This window comes from Ovis canadensis, chromosome Y, assembly GCF_042477335.2.
Source record: "Ovis canadensis isolate MfBH-ARS-UI-01 breed Bighorn chromosome Y, ARS-UI_OviCan_v2, whole genome shotgun sequence".
Classification (NCBI taxonomy): domain Eukaryota; kingdom Metazoa; phylum Chordata; class Mammalia; order Artiodactyla; family Bovidae; genus Ovis; species Ovis canadensis.
Window position 1 is genome coordinate 14,679,969 of NC_091271.1, and position 17,755 is coordinate 14,697,723.

At 38.6% G+C, this 17,755-nt stretch overlaps 1 protein-coding gene across 1 annotated transcript; it reads right to left on the minus strand.

Annotated features, from left to right (window-relative positions):
* Positions 1-4,013: 4,013 nt before the first annotated feature.
* On the minus strand, positions 4,014-5,678 carry LOC138431342 (heat shock transcription factor, Y-linked-like). The gene is made up of 2 exons (XM_069573403.1): positions 5,166-5,678; positions 4,014-4,745 (listed from the first exon to the last, which is right to left on the minus strand). The coding sequence occupies exons 1-2, from the start codon at positions 5,676-5,678 to the stop codon at positions 4,014-4,016; spliced, it is 1,245 nt and encodes a 414-aa protein (XP_069429504.1).
* Between the last annotated feature and the right edge of the window lie 12,077 nt (positions 5,679-17,755).

Here is a 17,755-nt window from a genome sequence, read left to right on the forward strand (position 1 = left end):
ACATGCAATCAAGCATAATGTGTTGTTGTTTTTCTTTCCCTCTTGGAAATTTCTGTTAATGAGGAATTGTCATCAGCATGAAGAAATGCAGAACTTTCCACATAACATATAATAGCATAATTGGGCTCAAAAACTCAGCACTTGAATATATCTAACTATTTGAACGTTCCTGACGTTTTCCCAGAGTACTGATGTCTGATTTTGGATCTCGAAGTGTAACTCATTCAGTGGCTATCAAAGGTCAGAGACTGCCATGGGCATAATTTAATTCATGTAGAATAAGATGGCAAGTTCATAGGAAAATACCAGTTGGTACTTAACTACTTGAAAAAGAGAGAAAATGACAACAGCAACAATGACCAAAAAAATAGAATAACAAAACCAACAAACACAGGAATGTGTAGTTAATTATTTAATCAGAAGAGGTACACATGAATTGATGTTTGTATCATAGAATAAGCAAGGAAGTAGCATACAATCATCTATATCTGCTTAACTGTCTATGCTAATGACTTGGACACTGCAAATCACACACAAACCACCACCACCACCACCACCCCCCCCCCCAAAAAAAAAGGAAAAGGAAAAGGAAAAATAATTTTGTAAAATTCTTAAAGAATACGAGAATACTTTATATGTCTCCTGGGAAACGTGTACACTAGTGAAGGTGCAGCAGTTACAATTGGACATGGGGCAATGAACTGATTCAAAATCGGGAAAGGAAGAAGTCAAAGCTTTGTATCGGTGTCCTGCTTATTTAACTTCTGTGTAGAGAATACTATGAAACAATTAAAATCTAGATGAAGCTCAAGTTAGAAACAAAATTTATGTGGGAGATATGAATAACCTTAGTTATTCCAATGGCAACACTGAAATGACAGAAGAAAAATAGTAAGTAAGGTGCCTCTTGATGAAATTATCATCTGTTTCAAGTATAGACATCTGAAATGAGTGTCCTACATAAAAGATGAAATTCTCAGTTTCACATATGACACTCTAGATGCAGATTTCAGGATGTGAAACATAAAATTCTCTATTATTCACACATACAAATTGGAGAAAGTTTTTCCAACTTAAAACATAGAATTCTCTGTACATCATACATGAAAGTATGGACAAAATATTCTGCAGAAAATGTGGAGATTTTATGCTAGAGTTATGAAAATCTGGATGCAGATTCTTTGACAGGAAATAAAAAAAAATCTATGTCATATATCCCAACATGGTCACAGGAAACATGGCATTTTTTTCATATTTGTAATTTGAAAATATTTGTGAAGTTTTTCGTTCATGAAATACTGTATACTGTCTAATATTTGAAAAACCTGTGTTAATTTTCCTACAATAAACATAGAATTTGACCACAGATTTCATGCATGAGCTTTGAAATTCTCTATATCTCCATTAAGGAAGTTTGAATTAAAGTCTTCAGATATGAGATTTGAAATTTTGTCTCTTCAAGTTTGACAATCTGTGGAGAAATGTTCTCATATGAAATATGAATTCTCAAACTTTCACATGTGAAACACTTTCCAGATTCATATATATGAAAGATAATTTTACATGATTCAGAAATTAAGATCTGAGCTAAACAGCAAAGATCAAACAGCTATATTTCATGTATTTCATGAATAACATAGAGAGTTTTCTATATTTCTTTGATGAAAATCTGGGTGAAAATTTCCCTACATTAAATAGGGAATTAGTATAATTTAAACATTGAAAATCAAAACCCATATGGTTATACAGCAAAAGTGATAAATAGATACAGGGGATTCTACCTGATAGATGAGTGCCTGAAGACCTATGGATGTAGGTTTGTGATATTGTACAGGAAACTGTGACCAAGAAAATCCACATGGAAAAGAAATGGAAAATGGTAAAGTTACCAGGCCTCACAAAGAGCTAAGAAGAGGAGTGAAGCTAAACGAAAAGGGAAAAAGGAAAATTATACACATTTTGATGCAGAGGCCTAAAGAGTAATAAAAAGAGATAAAACCTTCCACAGTTATCAAAGCCAATAAATAAAGAAATAAATAGAATTGGAAAGTTTACTGATATCTTCAAGAAGATCAGAGATATCAAGGGAAAATTCCACGCAAAAAGGGCACAATAAAGGACTGAAATGATACGGACATAACAGAAGCAGAAGCTATTAAGAAAAGATGGGAAGAATACACAGATGAACTATGCCCAAAGGTCATCATTACCCAGTTAAGCACGATTGTGTGATGGTTCACCAAGAGCCAGATGTCCTGTAATATGAAGTCTAGGGGGACTTAGAAAGCATACTTACAAACAAAGCTCGTGGAGGTGATGGAATTCAGTTGAGATATTTCAAATTCTAAAAGAAGATGCTGTGAGTGTTCTGCCCTCCATATACCATCAAATTTGGGAGACTCAGCTGTGGCCAGAGGACTGGAAATGATCAGTTTTCATTCCAACCGCAAAGAAATGGAATCCAAAGAATGTCCACACAACCACTGAACTGCACACATCTCACACAGTCACAAAGAACTGCTCAAAATTCCCCAAGCCAGGCATCAACAGAATGTGAACCACGAGCTTCCAGATGTTCAAGCTGGATTTATAAAGGGCAAAGGAATCTGAGATTAAATTGTCAACACCCGTTGTGTCCTCCAAAAAAGCAATATAACTCCAGGAAAGCATCTACTCCTGTTTGACTATGCCAAAGACTTTGAGTGACACACACACACATACACACACACACACACACACACAAATGAGAAAGGAAAAAATCACATCAAAATGTGGAATATTCTTCAAAACACAGGAATATATGCCTCCCGAGAAATCTTACATCCATGTAAGTAAAATAAATATTTATCAACTTAGTAAACTTTATCAGTAAATAGGAAAGGTGAATTACGATAGTAGTGCAGGATGTTGTTGAGTAATGTGAAGAGCATTTGATTGGTTATCACATTTCTTTTTGATAATTCAGTAAGCACCTAAAATGTGTCATTGGCAGGCTCTATGTTTCAGCTGATGTGAAAAATACATAAAATAAAGAGGGTAGACCTAACACACATTGAAGACCTGATATCTGTGCTCTCCTTCAAAGGAGGGCAAACAGAAGTTACTTCCAATCCAAAGAAAAGAGTTGAGAGAAAGTTGTGAAAGGAGTTTACAATGACTGAAAATAATTTGCATGATTGTAGCTTCAGAAGCACAATATAAGAGAAAGATAATGGAATACTAAGTAAAACAAATATAATGTCTTCAAGAATTTTTAACCATGGTGACGTGCTGTAGTCACCACCAGGAATTTGTTCTGTCTCTGTGCTGACAGATAAACTATGTCTAAACATGCATTTGGAATTATAGGGTGGAATCTTGGTGTCAGGAAATAAAGAAGGGCCTTAAGGTCAGCAGAGCAAAAATGACCCTATAAATACCACTTGTAAAGTACATATCTTGTGCTGACCATGGGTCAGTCACTGATTATATCATGTTATCTTTTATCACAGTGATGGTATAACTGTGATCAAGATTTTGGACATGCTGCAATATGTACATTTTCAAGGACAGAATGAATTTTTTTAACGAAAGCAATCTGCTGTCTAACCTTTTAAGACTCTACAAATAACTAGTAGAATAAAATACGTGAATGCACTAAAGTTCATACTGTGTATTTTTATTTTTTAAATTTTATTTGCATCTCTCCCTTCACCGATACCATTCTAATTTAGATGCCCCTTCATTTCATCAGGGATGATTTCAGAAGTCACATTACACCCATTACCTCGTTTCCCTTTGTTCTCATTTTCTTGCTTATGAATATTATATCAGGTGTCATTTACCTAGGATGCATAACAAATGTTTACTTGAAGAGTTTATAAAACCATGCAGTAAAATAGCCAACCATTGAACTAAAGCCACATTTTACTCTTTGTTTGAAAATAGAAAATGAAACTATGAAGATGAACATGTAGATTTATTGTTCAAATACAAGAATTGTAGGTATTTGTTGACAGCTCCGAAAGTAAATTTTAATCTTTTCTAGGCTCCATAATCTGACACATATTTGATAGGTCAGTTTTAATGAACATTGTTTTAATATAATGATGATTATTGATGAGTTTACTTGAAAGAGAGGAGGCAGATGTATAACCGATTGTTGGCACTGAGAACCATGAGTTGCCTCTCTCTTGCAGGATAGGAGCAGGACTGTCATAGGATGACATATCGCTATGCCTGACTGGAAATTTAGAAGGTTCCACCATCAGTCCAGAATAACTGCTCTGTAATGGAGATTCGATGTGGTTCTGAGAAGTAAATGTAGTTGTAGAAGCAAAGTCCTCAACGTGGCCGTTTACTTGAGTGTAGCTGCTCTGTGAGTGCCAATTAAAAATGCTCAACTTTTGTAAAACATCAGGTTGATTTACCACAATCTGGTCTGTGTGTCTAACTGATATTACTGATGGGGTAGGTAAGTCACATGGAGATAGGGCACTTGTATTAGCGACTATCTGGCTGGTATGAGGCTTTTGTATGAAAGGCACACGTAAACTTGTGGAGGCTGAAAATGAGCTCTCTCCACTCCTTTCTGGAAGAAATTCAGAGTTATGATCATCTTTGTTGACACTTGCATTAACATGCTTCTTGTTATCTTGAACTAATGAAAATATTGGAGACACATTGTTAATTCCAACTCTTCTTTGCATTCTTACTAAAAGTTGGGGATGGCCTCTTTTGAAATTTGGATTATAGTAGGTCTGTAACTAAAATAAAAGAATTAAATTATTTAGTTGTTTTATACACGAAGGTAAAACTGACAAAGCCAAGTTATAAAAATGTATTCCTTTAATGGAATCAATTAAATAACATCAAATAGAATACCTCTGTTTGTAGTTTTAACAGGTAACATGTTAGAATATGCTCCACTAAAACTATACTGTACTGATACAGCAAATACCACTTTAATTAGCTTCAGAACTTGTATCTGGTTTCAAGTTGCTAAGAAAGTTTGTTAAACATCCAATATTCTAACCTCCAGCTGTTCTCAACCTTGAAACAATAAAACTTTTTCAACAATTTTTTATGTCAAGTTTAAATTCCATTTTAGCTGCGCATGTGAACATGCTTTCTAGGTCACATGATTTAATCTTACATATTGCCAATAACTGAAAATTTTGAAATACCTTAGTCAAAAGAGACATGTTGTTTTCTTCTTCCAGAAAGACAGGTAGTGAAGCCGATCTTTGAAAAGTTTGTCGCTTTTTATTAAATCCATAAAGGTTAAGCTGTCGAATTAAAGTTTTCATACTCTTGGTTTCAAATATTCTGAAAGGCTTCTTTCTTTCCAAGACTTCTTTCTTAAAGAGTTCTTCATTGATCACTATGCATGTGCCTGTCTCATCCCACCCAATAGATTCAAACTGATCACTTTCAACTATATTCCAAAGTTTTTGTGGAAATGTGAGTGAGAGAAAATCATTTACCTCATCTCTTTCAGAGACAGAATATGTGTATTTTGGCCTTTTGATCACAAGATCCTCAGACAAAGCCTGAAAAGCATATTCTTCAATCATAGATCTCAGAACAGAGTCCCCAGTAAGTGTGTCATCATACAAAGAAGATCTAATGGAGGTTTCTGAACCAGTGGATTCATCTTTAGGAGGCCCATCTTGAATTTCTGAAGAAATGTGTGCCATGTCAGACAAATCTTTCTTCAGATACTTTTCTCATTTGTCTGGTTTTACACACTGCAACTTCAAATGTTGTTTGGCTGGCCTACAGAGAGTAACTCTGGACCATCACAGAGATCCTCCTAGTCAAAAAGCTGGGACATCACAAAATCACTGGTCTCCTAGCAATTGAAGGTTAACTGTGACATCACAAAGTCACTGGTCTCCTAGCAATTAAAGGGTAATGTTCAACCAGTGTTTACTTCAGCATCAACTGAAAATACAGACTGCTTACATAAATAGTAACCAAACCATGAAGCCTGCAAAACCTCATGCCTAAAGCTTTTGTTGTTGTTGTCATTGTTGTTGTTGTTCCTGTGTTTGGGATGGCCTTTCTTTTTCTGGCAGTTTGTTGGTCCTCTTTACTGTCGAGGTTCCTCCCTATGGGTGGGGTTGGACGAGTGGCTTGTCAAGTTTTCCTGGTTAGGGAAGATTGCGTCAGTGTTCTGCTGGGGGGAGTTACATCTCTTCTCTCTGGAGTGCAATGAAGCGTCCAGTAGTGAGTTTTGAGATGTCTATGGGTTTGTTGTTTCTGCAGCCTGTAAATTGAAGCTCCAGGCTATGTTCCTGTGTTGCTGGAGAATTTGTGTGGTATGTCTTGTTCTGGAACTTATTGGCTCTTGGGTGGTGCTTGGTTTCACTGTAGGTATGGAGGCTTTTGGATGATTTCCATTAAAAAAATAAATTTATTTTAATTGGGGGTTAATTAATTTACATTATTGTATTGCTTTTGCCATACATCAACAGGTATCCTCCACAGGTATACATGTGTTCCCCATCCTGAACCACCTCCTTCTTCCCTCCCTGTACCATCCCTCTGGGTTGTCCCAGTGTATGCCCCAAGCATCCAGGATCATGCATTGAAACTGGGCTGCGTACTCGTTTCATGTATGATAGTATATGGGTTTCAATGTCATTCTCCCAAATCATTCCACCCTCTTCCTCTCCCACAGAGTCCAAAAGACTGTTCTATACATGTGTCTCTTTTGCTGTCTCACATATAGAGTTATTGAAAAATCACTTCGGTAAATCTACTTCGTTTCTGAAATAGAAGTGATTTATCACCCTTCTATACACACATTTTTAATATTCAGTTCTGTTACCCTAGCAAATTTGTTTACTGGCTTCTGTGCAAAAAAAATTATGAACTAACTATGGGTTTCAGTGAAAAGAAAAAAAAAAGTGTTTATTGTAGGACGGAGCAAGGTGTCTTAGCAGCTGGTGCTTCAAAGAACCAAATCCCCAAATACATTCAGGGAAAAGATTTTAGTGACTGAGTGAGGGTGGAACATGGAGTCTGTGATCAATATTGGGACATTCTACTAATGGACTATTACTGAGGATATTGGGAGTCCACATCATCGACCGTCTAATTCCAACTATGTATTTACATTTCAGCCTGGTTGGGGCTTTAGCATCTCTAAAACTCTTCACAGGCTATTGCTCCAAATGTTATTGATGGCCCTTGCTGCTGCTGCTGCTGCTGCTGCTAATTCGCTTCAGTCGTGTCCGACTCTGTGAAACCTCAGAGACGGCAGCCCACCAGGCTCCCCCATCACTGGGATTCTCCAGGCAAGAACACTGGAGTGGGTTGAGATTTCCTTCTTCATGGCCCTTGAGGAGGAACTAAAGAACCTTGAATTTGTTTAATGGCTAAATCATTATTATTCTCTATTGCTTGATTATTTTCCTTAGTTTCTGTCTTTTCTAGCTTCTCTGATTAAAACTACTTTTGGACATGAGTAGGTCTGCAATCTTCTACCTCTCTCTCGATTTTCATACTTTTCAGTCTTAAGAAGGGACTGCTTAGTACAAGAAAGGAAAAAAAAAAGTGTTGGACTTAGAGCTTGATCATGAATGTGACAGAAAATCTCAGTGCAGGTTCAATTTCTTTTTCAGGTTTCCCAACTCTTGGAGTGATTGAGTCAGGAACAACTTTGTTCTTTCCTGTTGAGATGGAGCATGGAGTTGTAAATAATTCTAAAATCTAAGCTTGGTATCAATATTTTATGTTATGAAAACATATCTCTCTATATATGAGATATATATATATATATATTTCTATATCTGTATTTCTATCATTAAACAGGACAAACATTTGGAAATTGGCAAGTATTCATTATATGAGGGGAGGTGAGTGATATAAAAGTGTCCTCATATTTTACATGCAGCCAAGAAAATATATTTTGAAGTATTTTAATTTACATAATATTCAACAATTGATAATTTTGAATCATTCTACATTTGGGTTTTAATCTTACCTAACATGAATTAAAAGCCATTGCTTTAAGTATGTCTTGCCATTCCCTCCTGGCCTGAAGCGTTTCTATTGAAAGATCTGCAGTGGGAGGTGGGAGGGGGGTTCAGGATGGGAACTCATGTACACTCGTAGCTGATTCATGTCAATGTATGACAAAACCAATACAGTATTGTAAAGCAAAATACAGAAAAAATAAAAATAAAAAAATAAAAAAAAAATTAAAAAAAAAACATTGCACTTTTTTATACACGTACTCATGCATAGACAGGTGCATATACATATACATATATATATATGTATATATATATATGTCAAAATATAATTTTAGGCAACTTTATTTAGGTGATCAAACTCATTGCTAGCTCCTAAGATCTTAAATAAACTGTTTGGGAAGCCTACATTTCTTAATATCTTTCTGATTATTCAGAATCTATTCCTGAAAAGCTCTCCTTTAATCTAGCTCATTTTCCACTATTCTTTCTGTAATAAGAGGTAGGGCTCATAATTATGAGGACACTTTGAACCCATAAAATCGCAACTCTAATTTACTTAGAGATATTGTTCAAGAAGTGCTGCTGTTCTTCTCACGTTGGACACAATTTTATTTTATTTATTTTAATATAAATTTGTTTGTTTTAATAGTAGTCTAATTGCTTTACAATATTGTATTGCTTTTGCCATACATTAACATGGATCTGCCATGGGTGTATATGTGTTCCCTATCCTGAAACCCCCTGCTACCTCCCTCCTGAAACCATTCCTCATGGTTATCCCAGTGCCACAGTCCCGAGGATCCTGTATCATGGTCTGGTGATTCATTTCACAAATAATATTATACATGTTTCAATGCCATTCTCCCAAATCATCCCACACTCGCCCTCTCTCACAGAGACCAAAACACTCTTCTATACATCTGTGTCTACTTTGCTGTCTCGCATACAGGTTTATCATTACCATCTTTCTAAATTCAACATATATATTAAAAAAATAAATTCAACATATATAAGCTAGTTTACTCTATTGGTGTTTTTCTTTCTGGCTAACTTCACTCTGTATGATAGTCTTCAGTTTCATCCACCTCACTAGAACTGATTGAAATTTATTCTTTTTAGTGGCTGAGTAATACTCCATTGTGTATATGTACCACAGCTTTCTTATCCATCAGTCTGCTGATGGACATCTAGGTTACATCCATGTCCCAGCTATTAGAAACAGTGCTGTGATGAACACTGGGGTACATGTGTCTCCTTCAATTCTGGTTTCCTTGGTGTATAGGGCCAGCAGTGGGATTGCAGGGTCGTATGGCAGTTCTATTTACAGTTTGTTGTTGTTGTTGTTGTTGTTGTTGTTGTTTTTAAGGCATCGCCACACTGTCCTCCATAAAGGCTGTACTAGTTTGCATTCCCACCAACAGTGTAAGAGGGTTCCCTTTTCTCCACACCCTCTCCCGCATTTATTGCTTGTAGACTGTGGATCACAGCCATTCTGAAAGGCATGAAATGGTACCTCATTATAGTTTTGATTTGCATTTCTCTGATAATGAGTGATGTTGAGCATCTTTTCAAGTGTTTCTTAGCCATCTGTGTGTCATCTTTGGAGACATGTCTGTTTAGTCCTTTTGCCTATTTTTTCATTGTGTCGTTAATTTTCCTGGAATTGAGCTTCAGGACTTACTTGTATATTTTTTAGATTAATTCTTTGTCAGTTGTTTCAGTTTAGTTCAGTTCAGTCGTGTGTCATTTTTTTGAGACCACATGAATTGCAGCACGCCAGGACTCGCTGTCCATCACCAGTTCTGTCGGAGTTCACACAAGTTGACATCCCATCCAGTCAGTGATGCCATCCAGCCATCTCATTCTCTGTTGTCCCCTTCTCCTCCTGCCCCTAATCCCTCCCAGCATTGGAGTTTTTACAGTGAGTCAACTCTTCACATGAGGTGGCCAAGTACTGGAGTTTTAGCATTAGCATCATTCCTTCCAAAGAACAGCCAGGACTGATCTTATTTAGAATGGACTGGTGGGATCTCCTTGCAGTCCAAGGGACTATCAAGACTCTTTTCCAACACTATGTTTCAAAAGCATCAGTTATTCAGTGCTCAGCTTTCTTCACAGTCCATCTGTCATATCCATACATGACTACAGGGAAAACGATAGTCTTGACTAGATGGAACATTGTTGGCTAAATAATGTCTCTGCTTTTCAATATGCTATCTAGGTTGGTCATAACTTTCCTTCCACAGGGTAAGTGTCTTTTAATTTAATGGCTGCAATTAACATCTGAAGTGATTTTGAAGCCCCAAAAACTAAAGTCTGACACTCTTTTCACTGTTTCTCCATCGACTACACACGAAGTCATGGGACCAGACGCCATGATCTTAATTTTCTGAATTTTGAGCTTTCAGCCAACATTTTCACTCTCCTCTTTCAGTTCCTCTTCACTTTATGCCATAAGGGTGGTGTCATTTGCATATCTGTGGTTATTGATATTTCTCCTTGCAGTCTTCATTCCAGCTTGTGCCTCTTCAAGCTCAGCGTTGCTCATGATGTACTCTGCATATAAGTTAAACAAGCAGGGTGACAATATATAGCCTTGACATACTTCTTTCCCTATTTGGAACCAGTCTGTTGTTCCATGTTCATCTCTAACTGTTGCATCCTGACCTGCATATAGGTTTCAAAAGTGGCAGGTCAGGTGGTCTGGTATTTCCATCTCTTTCAGAATTTTCCACAGTTTATTGTGATCCACACACTCATGGGGCCGCAAGGAGTCAGACACGACTGAGCGACTGAACTGAACTGAACACACTCAAAGACTTTGACATAGTCAATGAAGCAGAAATATACTTTTTTTTTTTTCTGGAACTCTCTTCATATGTCAAAGATCTAGCAGATATTGGCATTTTTATCTCTGGTTCCTCTGCCTTTTGTAAAACCAGCTCAAACATCTGGAAGTTCATAGTTCATCTATTACTTAAGCCTGGCTTGGAGAATTTTGAGCATTACTTTACTAGCATGTGAAATTAGTGCAACTGTGTGCTGATTTGAGCATTATTTGCAATGCCTTTCTTTGGGACTGGAATGAAAATTGACCTTTTCCAGGCCTTTACCCACTGCTGAGTTTTCCAAATTAGCTGGCATATTGAGTGAAGCACTTTCACAGCATCGTTAAAAGGGGGCAAAAGCTCTAAACAGACATTTCTTTAAAAAAGACATACAGATGGCTAACAAACACACGAAATATGCTTAGCGTCATTCTTTATTAGAGAAACAAAAACTAAAATTTAATGTGTAGTCATATCACACTGTTCATAGTGGCCATCACCAGAAATTCTACAAGCACGAAATCCTGGAGATGGTGTGGAGAAAAACTAACCCTGGTACACTGTTGGCGGTAACACAAATTGGTACAATCTGTATGCAGAACAGTTTGGAGGTTCCTTGAGAAACTTGTACTGAACTGTCTATGACCTAGCAACCCCTATTCTTGGCGTATACCCAGAGGGAATTAGAATCAAAAGAGACACATGTACCCCAATGTTTATTGCAATTCTCTTTACAAAAGCTATGATATGGAAATAATCTAGTTTCACATCAGCAGATGAATATATAAGGAAGTTGTGGTATATATCCAAATGGAATATTACTCAGCTACAGAAAGGCGTATATTTGTGTCACTTTTAATGAGGCAGTTCAACCTGCAACCTATTATTCAGAGTAAAAAAAGTTAGAAAGAGAGAGGCAAATATTGTTTATTAATGCATATAAATGGAATTTAGGAAGACAGTAACAATGATCCTACATGGAGGCTAGTAAAGAAGATCCACATATAAAGAACATACCCTTAGACTCAATGGGAGAGTTCAAGGATGGGAAGATTTAAGAAAATAGCATTGAAACAGGTACATTACCATATATAAAAGAGATGACCACTGCAAGTTCAGTGCATGAAAGATGCACCCAACTCTTGTGCTGTGGAAGAACCCTGAAGCATGGGTTAACAAGGGAGGTTTGAGTTGTGTTCAGGATAGGGGGACACATTATCCACGTGGCTGATTCATGTTGATGTATATGTCAAAAACCATCACAGTAATACACAGTAATTCTATTCCAATTAAAATAAACCATTTTTTTGAAGCAATATTGCCCGGAACCAGCGTGAGGAATTCCACCTGTGACAAGGTCATGTGGCAGAGCTCTGATGGCAAGGCTATTCAGACCTCAGGTTTTCCCCCTGGAATTTTCTGAGCATCCACCCCGCAAAAAATAAGAATCTGCCTGCTTTTCTACTCTTCTGACATTCTTTGGAAAAAATCAATTCAGAGCTTTAGTCTTCTGCATTTGAAAGAGTGTTTTGATCTAAAAACCCCTCTGATGGCTTTCTAGCCTGCCTGCAGGACTCATACAGCTGCTCATGTGATTGTTTGGGGCCTCCTGACCGCAGGAGGCACAGGAAGCTTAAAACATCCTAGGAATCTAGGGACTTCTGAGGAGTCAAAATCATTAGGATAGGACTGATTAAAAGTTTCATTTGTAGAGCCAATACTTACTGCCAAATTTTCATATCCTTTATTTTTAGATATAGTTGGCATATAGAAAAACAAGTAGTAGACCTGGTATTAGCAACATTAGATCTTTGAGTTAAGTACCTTCTTTGCTATAACCCACTGCACCTTTGTTCTATAGAGATGTAACTTTAATGCTGTAAGGAGATGCAGATTAAAGAAAAACATTTCAGGGGAAATGAAATTAACATTCATTAAGGAAGAGAGCCAAAAAGTGTTAACAAGCCTCTTGGCCAGAAGATAATGTAAATCACCTGAGACCTTTTGTATACAAAAAGATATATAGAAAGAGTCTGGGCTGTGAATGCTACATAATTTTGTATTATCCATTGGTCTCTATGTGTAATAAAAAATATAAAAGGCCTTGAAGGACAATAGAAGGGAAGCCAGTCACTGGACTGGTTTCTCCCGTGTCTCCTCTTCACTCTAATTTCAGGCTGAATTCCCATCTGGGGCATGGAGGCTCACTGTGTCCCGGCTTTTAAGATCCGTAAGAAAGAGAGAGAGCCCAAGGTGGGGCACTCTCTGATATTCAAACGGACACCTACAGCCTAAAGTAGATGGTGCAAGCTCCTTGTCTGGAACTTTATTTGTTTCCCACGTAACCCAAGTTAATCAGCCTCTTCTCTCCACTTAATATTCCTACTACATTATTTCTTCCTAATCTTATCTTTTATTAATAAATAAATAAGTCTTTCCTCGCCAACGCCATCCCTACTTCGAATTCACTGGATCCACCAGGGCTAGACCCCGGCACAATATGAAGAATTTTTAAAAATGTTTTCAGAAATAGCAGAGACATGCTCCAGAATATAAACTCAACAGTCGTTTCATATCTATTCAAGAAAGTGGGCTTAGGAGGGGCAGAATATGTGTGCTGGTATAAAAGCTGAAAGTCAAAGAAGAAAAGCTTGAGATTGCTACTATGTGGTTGCAGCATGACCTCAGTATCATAGTCTAAGTAGTGGAAGATGCATGTAGCCAAATGCAAGCTTAGTAGATCAGCATGCCTACTTTGGAGCATAGGCTCAGTAGGAGTTAAATGCATGCACTTGAGCATCCTTTCAGGACTGACGGTACATGTGTTTCAGGGTGAAGATAAATAGTTGCAGCAAAAGTGCTCTAAAATGGTGGACAAATACTTGTAAGAGGGAAGGTTCAGATTGGAAGCTCAGTATCTGTGGGACTAATGCTATAGACTTAGACTTAAATTGAAGAAAGTAGGAAAGAGCGCTAGATGATTCAGGTATCACCTAAATCAGATCCCTTATGATTATACAGTGGACATGAGAAAATATTTAAGGGATTAGGCATAATAGAGTGTCTGAAGAACTATATGTGGAAATTTCATGAAATTTTACATGAGAGTGATCAAGACTATCCCCAAGAAAATGAAGACAAACAGGCAAAATGGTTGTCTGAGGAGGTCTTACAAATAGTTAGAAAAGAAGAGAAGCAAAAGGCAAAGGATAAAAGGGAAGATATACCCATATGAATGCAGTGTACCAAAGAATAACAAAGAGAGATAAGAAAGCTTTCCTCGGTGCTGAATGCAAAAAAAAAAAAAAAAAAAGAGGAAAACAATAGAATGGGAAACACTAGAGATCTCGTCAAGAAAATTAGAGATATGAAGGGAATATTTCATGCAAAGATGGACACAATAAAGGACAGAAATTGTATGAACCTCACATATGCAGATGACACCACCTTTATGGCAGAAACTGAGGAGGAACTAAAAAGCCTCTTGATGAAAGTGAAAGAGGAGAGTGAAAAAGTTGGCTTAAAGCTCAACATTCAGAAAACGAAGATCATGGCATCAGATCCCATCACTTCATGGGAAATAAATGGGGAAAGAGTGGAAAGAGTGTCAGACTTTATTTGTTTACTTATTTCTTTACTTATTTGCTCCAAAATCACTGCAGATGGTGACTGCAGCCATGAAATTAAAAGACGCTTACTGCTTGGAAGAAAAGTTATGACCAACCTAGATAGCATATTCAAAAGCAGAGACATTACTTTGCTGACTAAGATCCGTCTAGTCAAGGCTATGGTTTTCCCAGTAGTCATATACGGATGTGATAGTTGGACTTTGAAGAAGGCAGAGTGCCAACGAATTGATGCTTTTGAACTGTGGTGTTGGAGAAGACTCTTGAGAGTCCCATTGACTGCAAGCAGATCCACCCAGTCCATTCTAAAGGAGATCAGTCCTGGATGTTCTTTGGAAGGACTGACGCTAAAGCTGAAACTCCAATACTTCGGCCACCTCATGCAAAGAGTTGACTCATTGGAAAAGACTCTGGTGCTGGGAGGGATTGGGGGCAGGAGGAAAAGGTGATGGCAGAGGATGAGATGGCTGGATGGCATCACTGACTCAATGGACGTGAACCTGAGTGAACTTCGGGAGTTGGTGATGAACAGGGAGGCCTGGCATGCTGCGATTCATGGGGTTGCAAAAGAGTTGGACACGACTGAGCGACTGAACTGAACTGAACTGAACAAAAGCAGAAGATATTAAGAGGTAGCAAGAATCTATACCAGAAAAGATTGAGGAACTCTACAAAAAAGTTCTTCATGATCCCGATAATCATGATGATGTGATCGATCACCTAGAGCAAAATATCCTAGAATGTGAGGTCAAGTTGGCCTTAGGAAGCATCAATAGAAACAAAGCTAGTGGAGATATAGAACTCCAGTTGAGCTATTTCAAATCATAATAGATAGTGCTGTGATAGTGCTGAACTCAATATGCCAGCAAATTTGGAAACCTCAGCAGTGGCAACAAGACTGGAAAAGATCAACTGTTCCAGTATATATATTTTAGAGCTTGTTCTCTGTAGCGGTGAAATGTGTCCCACAGGAGTTAGACAGGACTGAAGCAATCCTGTGTAATCCTGTGCAAATAGTTGCAAGATATATTTTTTTTCTTTAAACTGGTGGCAGCTTTTTTCCAGTGAGAGTTAACTCCAGAGAGGTTGAGTAGATGCTTGGCTTTGAGGGACCCAGGTGGTGTCAAGTGTGCAGGGTGCAGGGACACAGACTGACTATACCACAGGAGATATGGCCCTATCAGAGTCTTTTTTTTTTTTTTTTAAACTTCTGGTAGCTGGCGATCAGAAGGACTCTATGGCCAGTCTTTCTCCATAGTTCCACCCATTCTGGCATTTAGAAGGCTTCCTTGCCTGGGATACTTCTCTGTTGTTCAATATGTCTGCACATAGAAAGACCTCCCTGGCTGGGGTCCTACTGTGTAGATCAATGCATCTGGCACTTAAAGGAGCATCCTGGTGGGGTTATACTCTACTATGGTGCATCAGGCAATTAATGGAGCACCCTGGGTGGTGTCCTGCTCTGCATTTCAGTGTGTTCAACATTTGATGGTTCAGCCTCACTATTGTAGTAACTGCTGATGTTAGCATGTGGGGAGAGAGAGGCTATGGTGATTGCTCCACCCCCTACATGTGACTCAGTGATATTGCCTTGTTTTCATGGCTGCCTGGCTTTCCTCCACAGGCATACCCAACCACAGTCTCCTCCTTCACACCCCCTCTCTCCATCTCTCCCCAGGAAACAGTAGCCCTCGCCGATGAATTACCCCAGAATCCCTAAGCTCCAGCTCCCAGCCACTGTGCCTTTCAGGGGACACATGTCCTTGTCTGGGGTATGTAAGGCTGCAGCAAGGACTCTCTGATTCTCATTGCACCTAGCTTTCCACAGATCAGCTGTTTCACTCTCAGCTTTAAATGTCTATTCTATGATTCAGACAATTGACCCAATGTGAGATTGGACCTCTGCTTCAGTTCCTTCCCCCACTCAGGGTAGATCCAGTCCTACTAACACTCCTATTTTTTTCCCCAGTTCTTTCATTCTACTGAGTTTTGCGTGGTTCTATATATTCTTTTCCACTTGTCAGGTACTCCTGTCTACTTTCCGGTAATGTTCAGATTACTCTTCTGTGTCTGAAGGTGTATGCCTGATGTGTCCATGAAGAGATGTACTCCACATCCACTTATAGCTCCACCATCTTGTTCTCTCATCTCACGAGAGTTTTAGAGCACAGAATCCACCGTGGTAATAGGTGTGTTATAAAATGTGAGTTCAGGTATACTCTTGAGGGCAAGCTCAGTGATTTTAGCACAGCTGATTTAAAGCATGGATTTAGTATTGGCCAGACACATGCTTCAGATGTTAAGAAAATCATTTATAGTGTGTCAGTTCTAGAACACAAGATCAGTGTTTGTGTAATATTTCCTGTAGAATGCAAATTCAGTTGTGGAAAGAGGTATGCTCCGCAATGCAACTGAGCAGTTTTAGACATCTTGTGGTAGAGTACATGCTCAATAGTGGTAGGAACTGTGCTCTAGTGAGCATTCAGCAGTGGCTGGACGCATGTTGCCAGTGCCAATGGAATATCTTCAGACAGCCTGCTCTAAAGTGCAAGCACACTAGTGGCAGAAGGTGTGCTCCGGATTGCAAGCTAAGCTGTTTCAGTACTTCCAGGCTAGAGCTGAGACGCAGTAGCGATGCATGCAGGCTCCAAAGTGCCATCCTACTATTTGTGTCACACCAGCTCTAGAGCACAGTCTTAGTAGTGGTGGGGAGAATCTGCAAAAGCTCAATCTCAGGAGATGAAGCACGTGTTCTCTAAAGCCAAGATTCAGTATTTGAAGCATGCCTGCTCTAGATCATGGGTCTGTATTGAGAGGGGTATGCCTAAAGTGTGTTTCACTGTTGAGAGGCATGCTGAAGAGCTAAGTTCAGCAGACGCAGCATGCCTGCTCTACATGTGCTTCAGAGTGTTGTCTCAGGAGTTGCAGTGCCCTTGCTCAAGAGTGCAGACTGCAGAGGGACATGTTCTCTTGAAAGCTGGGTTTTTATTTTTGGTTGCATATCCAGAGATCAAATTCAGATAATGTGATATACCTGCTCTGCCACACAAGCTCAGTAGTGGGAAGACAAGCCCTCAACAGTGCAAGCGCAAGGGTTGTGGCATATGTGTATTGTGATGCACGATCAATTGAGGCAGGACATATGAAGTATGCACCAGGTCTGTAGTGGTGGCACGTCATCCATAGATATACAGGTACACTACTCCCAGCTTGCACAGTCTAGAGTGCTAGGTGACTAGCAGCAAAATGGCTGGTATAAAATGTCACTGGGGTAATTGTTGCACAATTAGGAAGTGACTTTATTCTTCAGAATTCAAGGTAACTAGTGGTCACACAG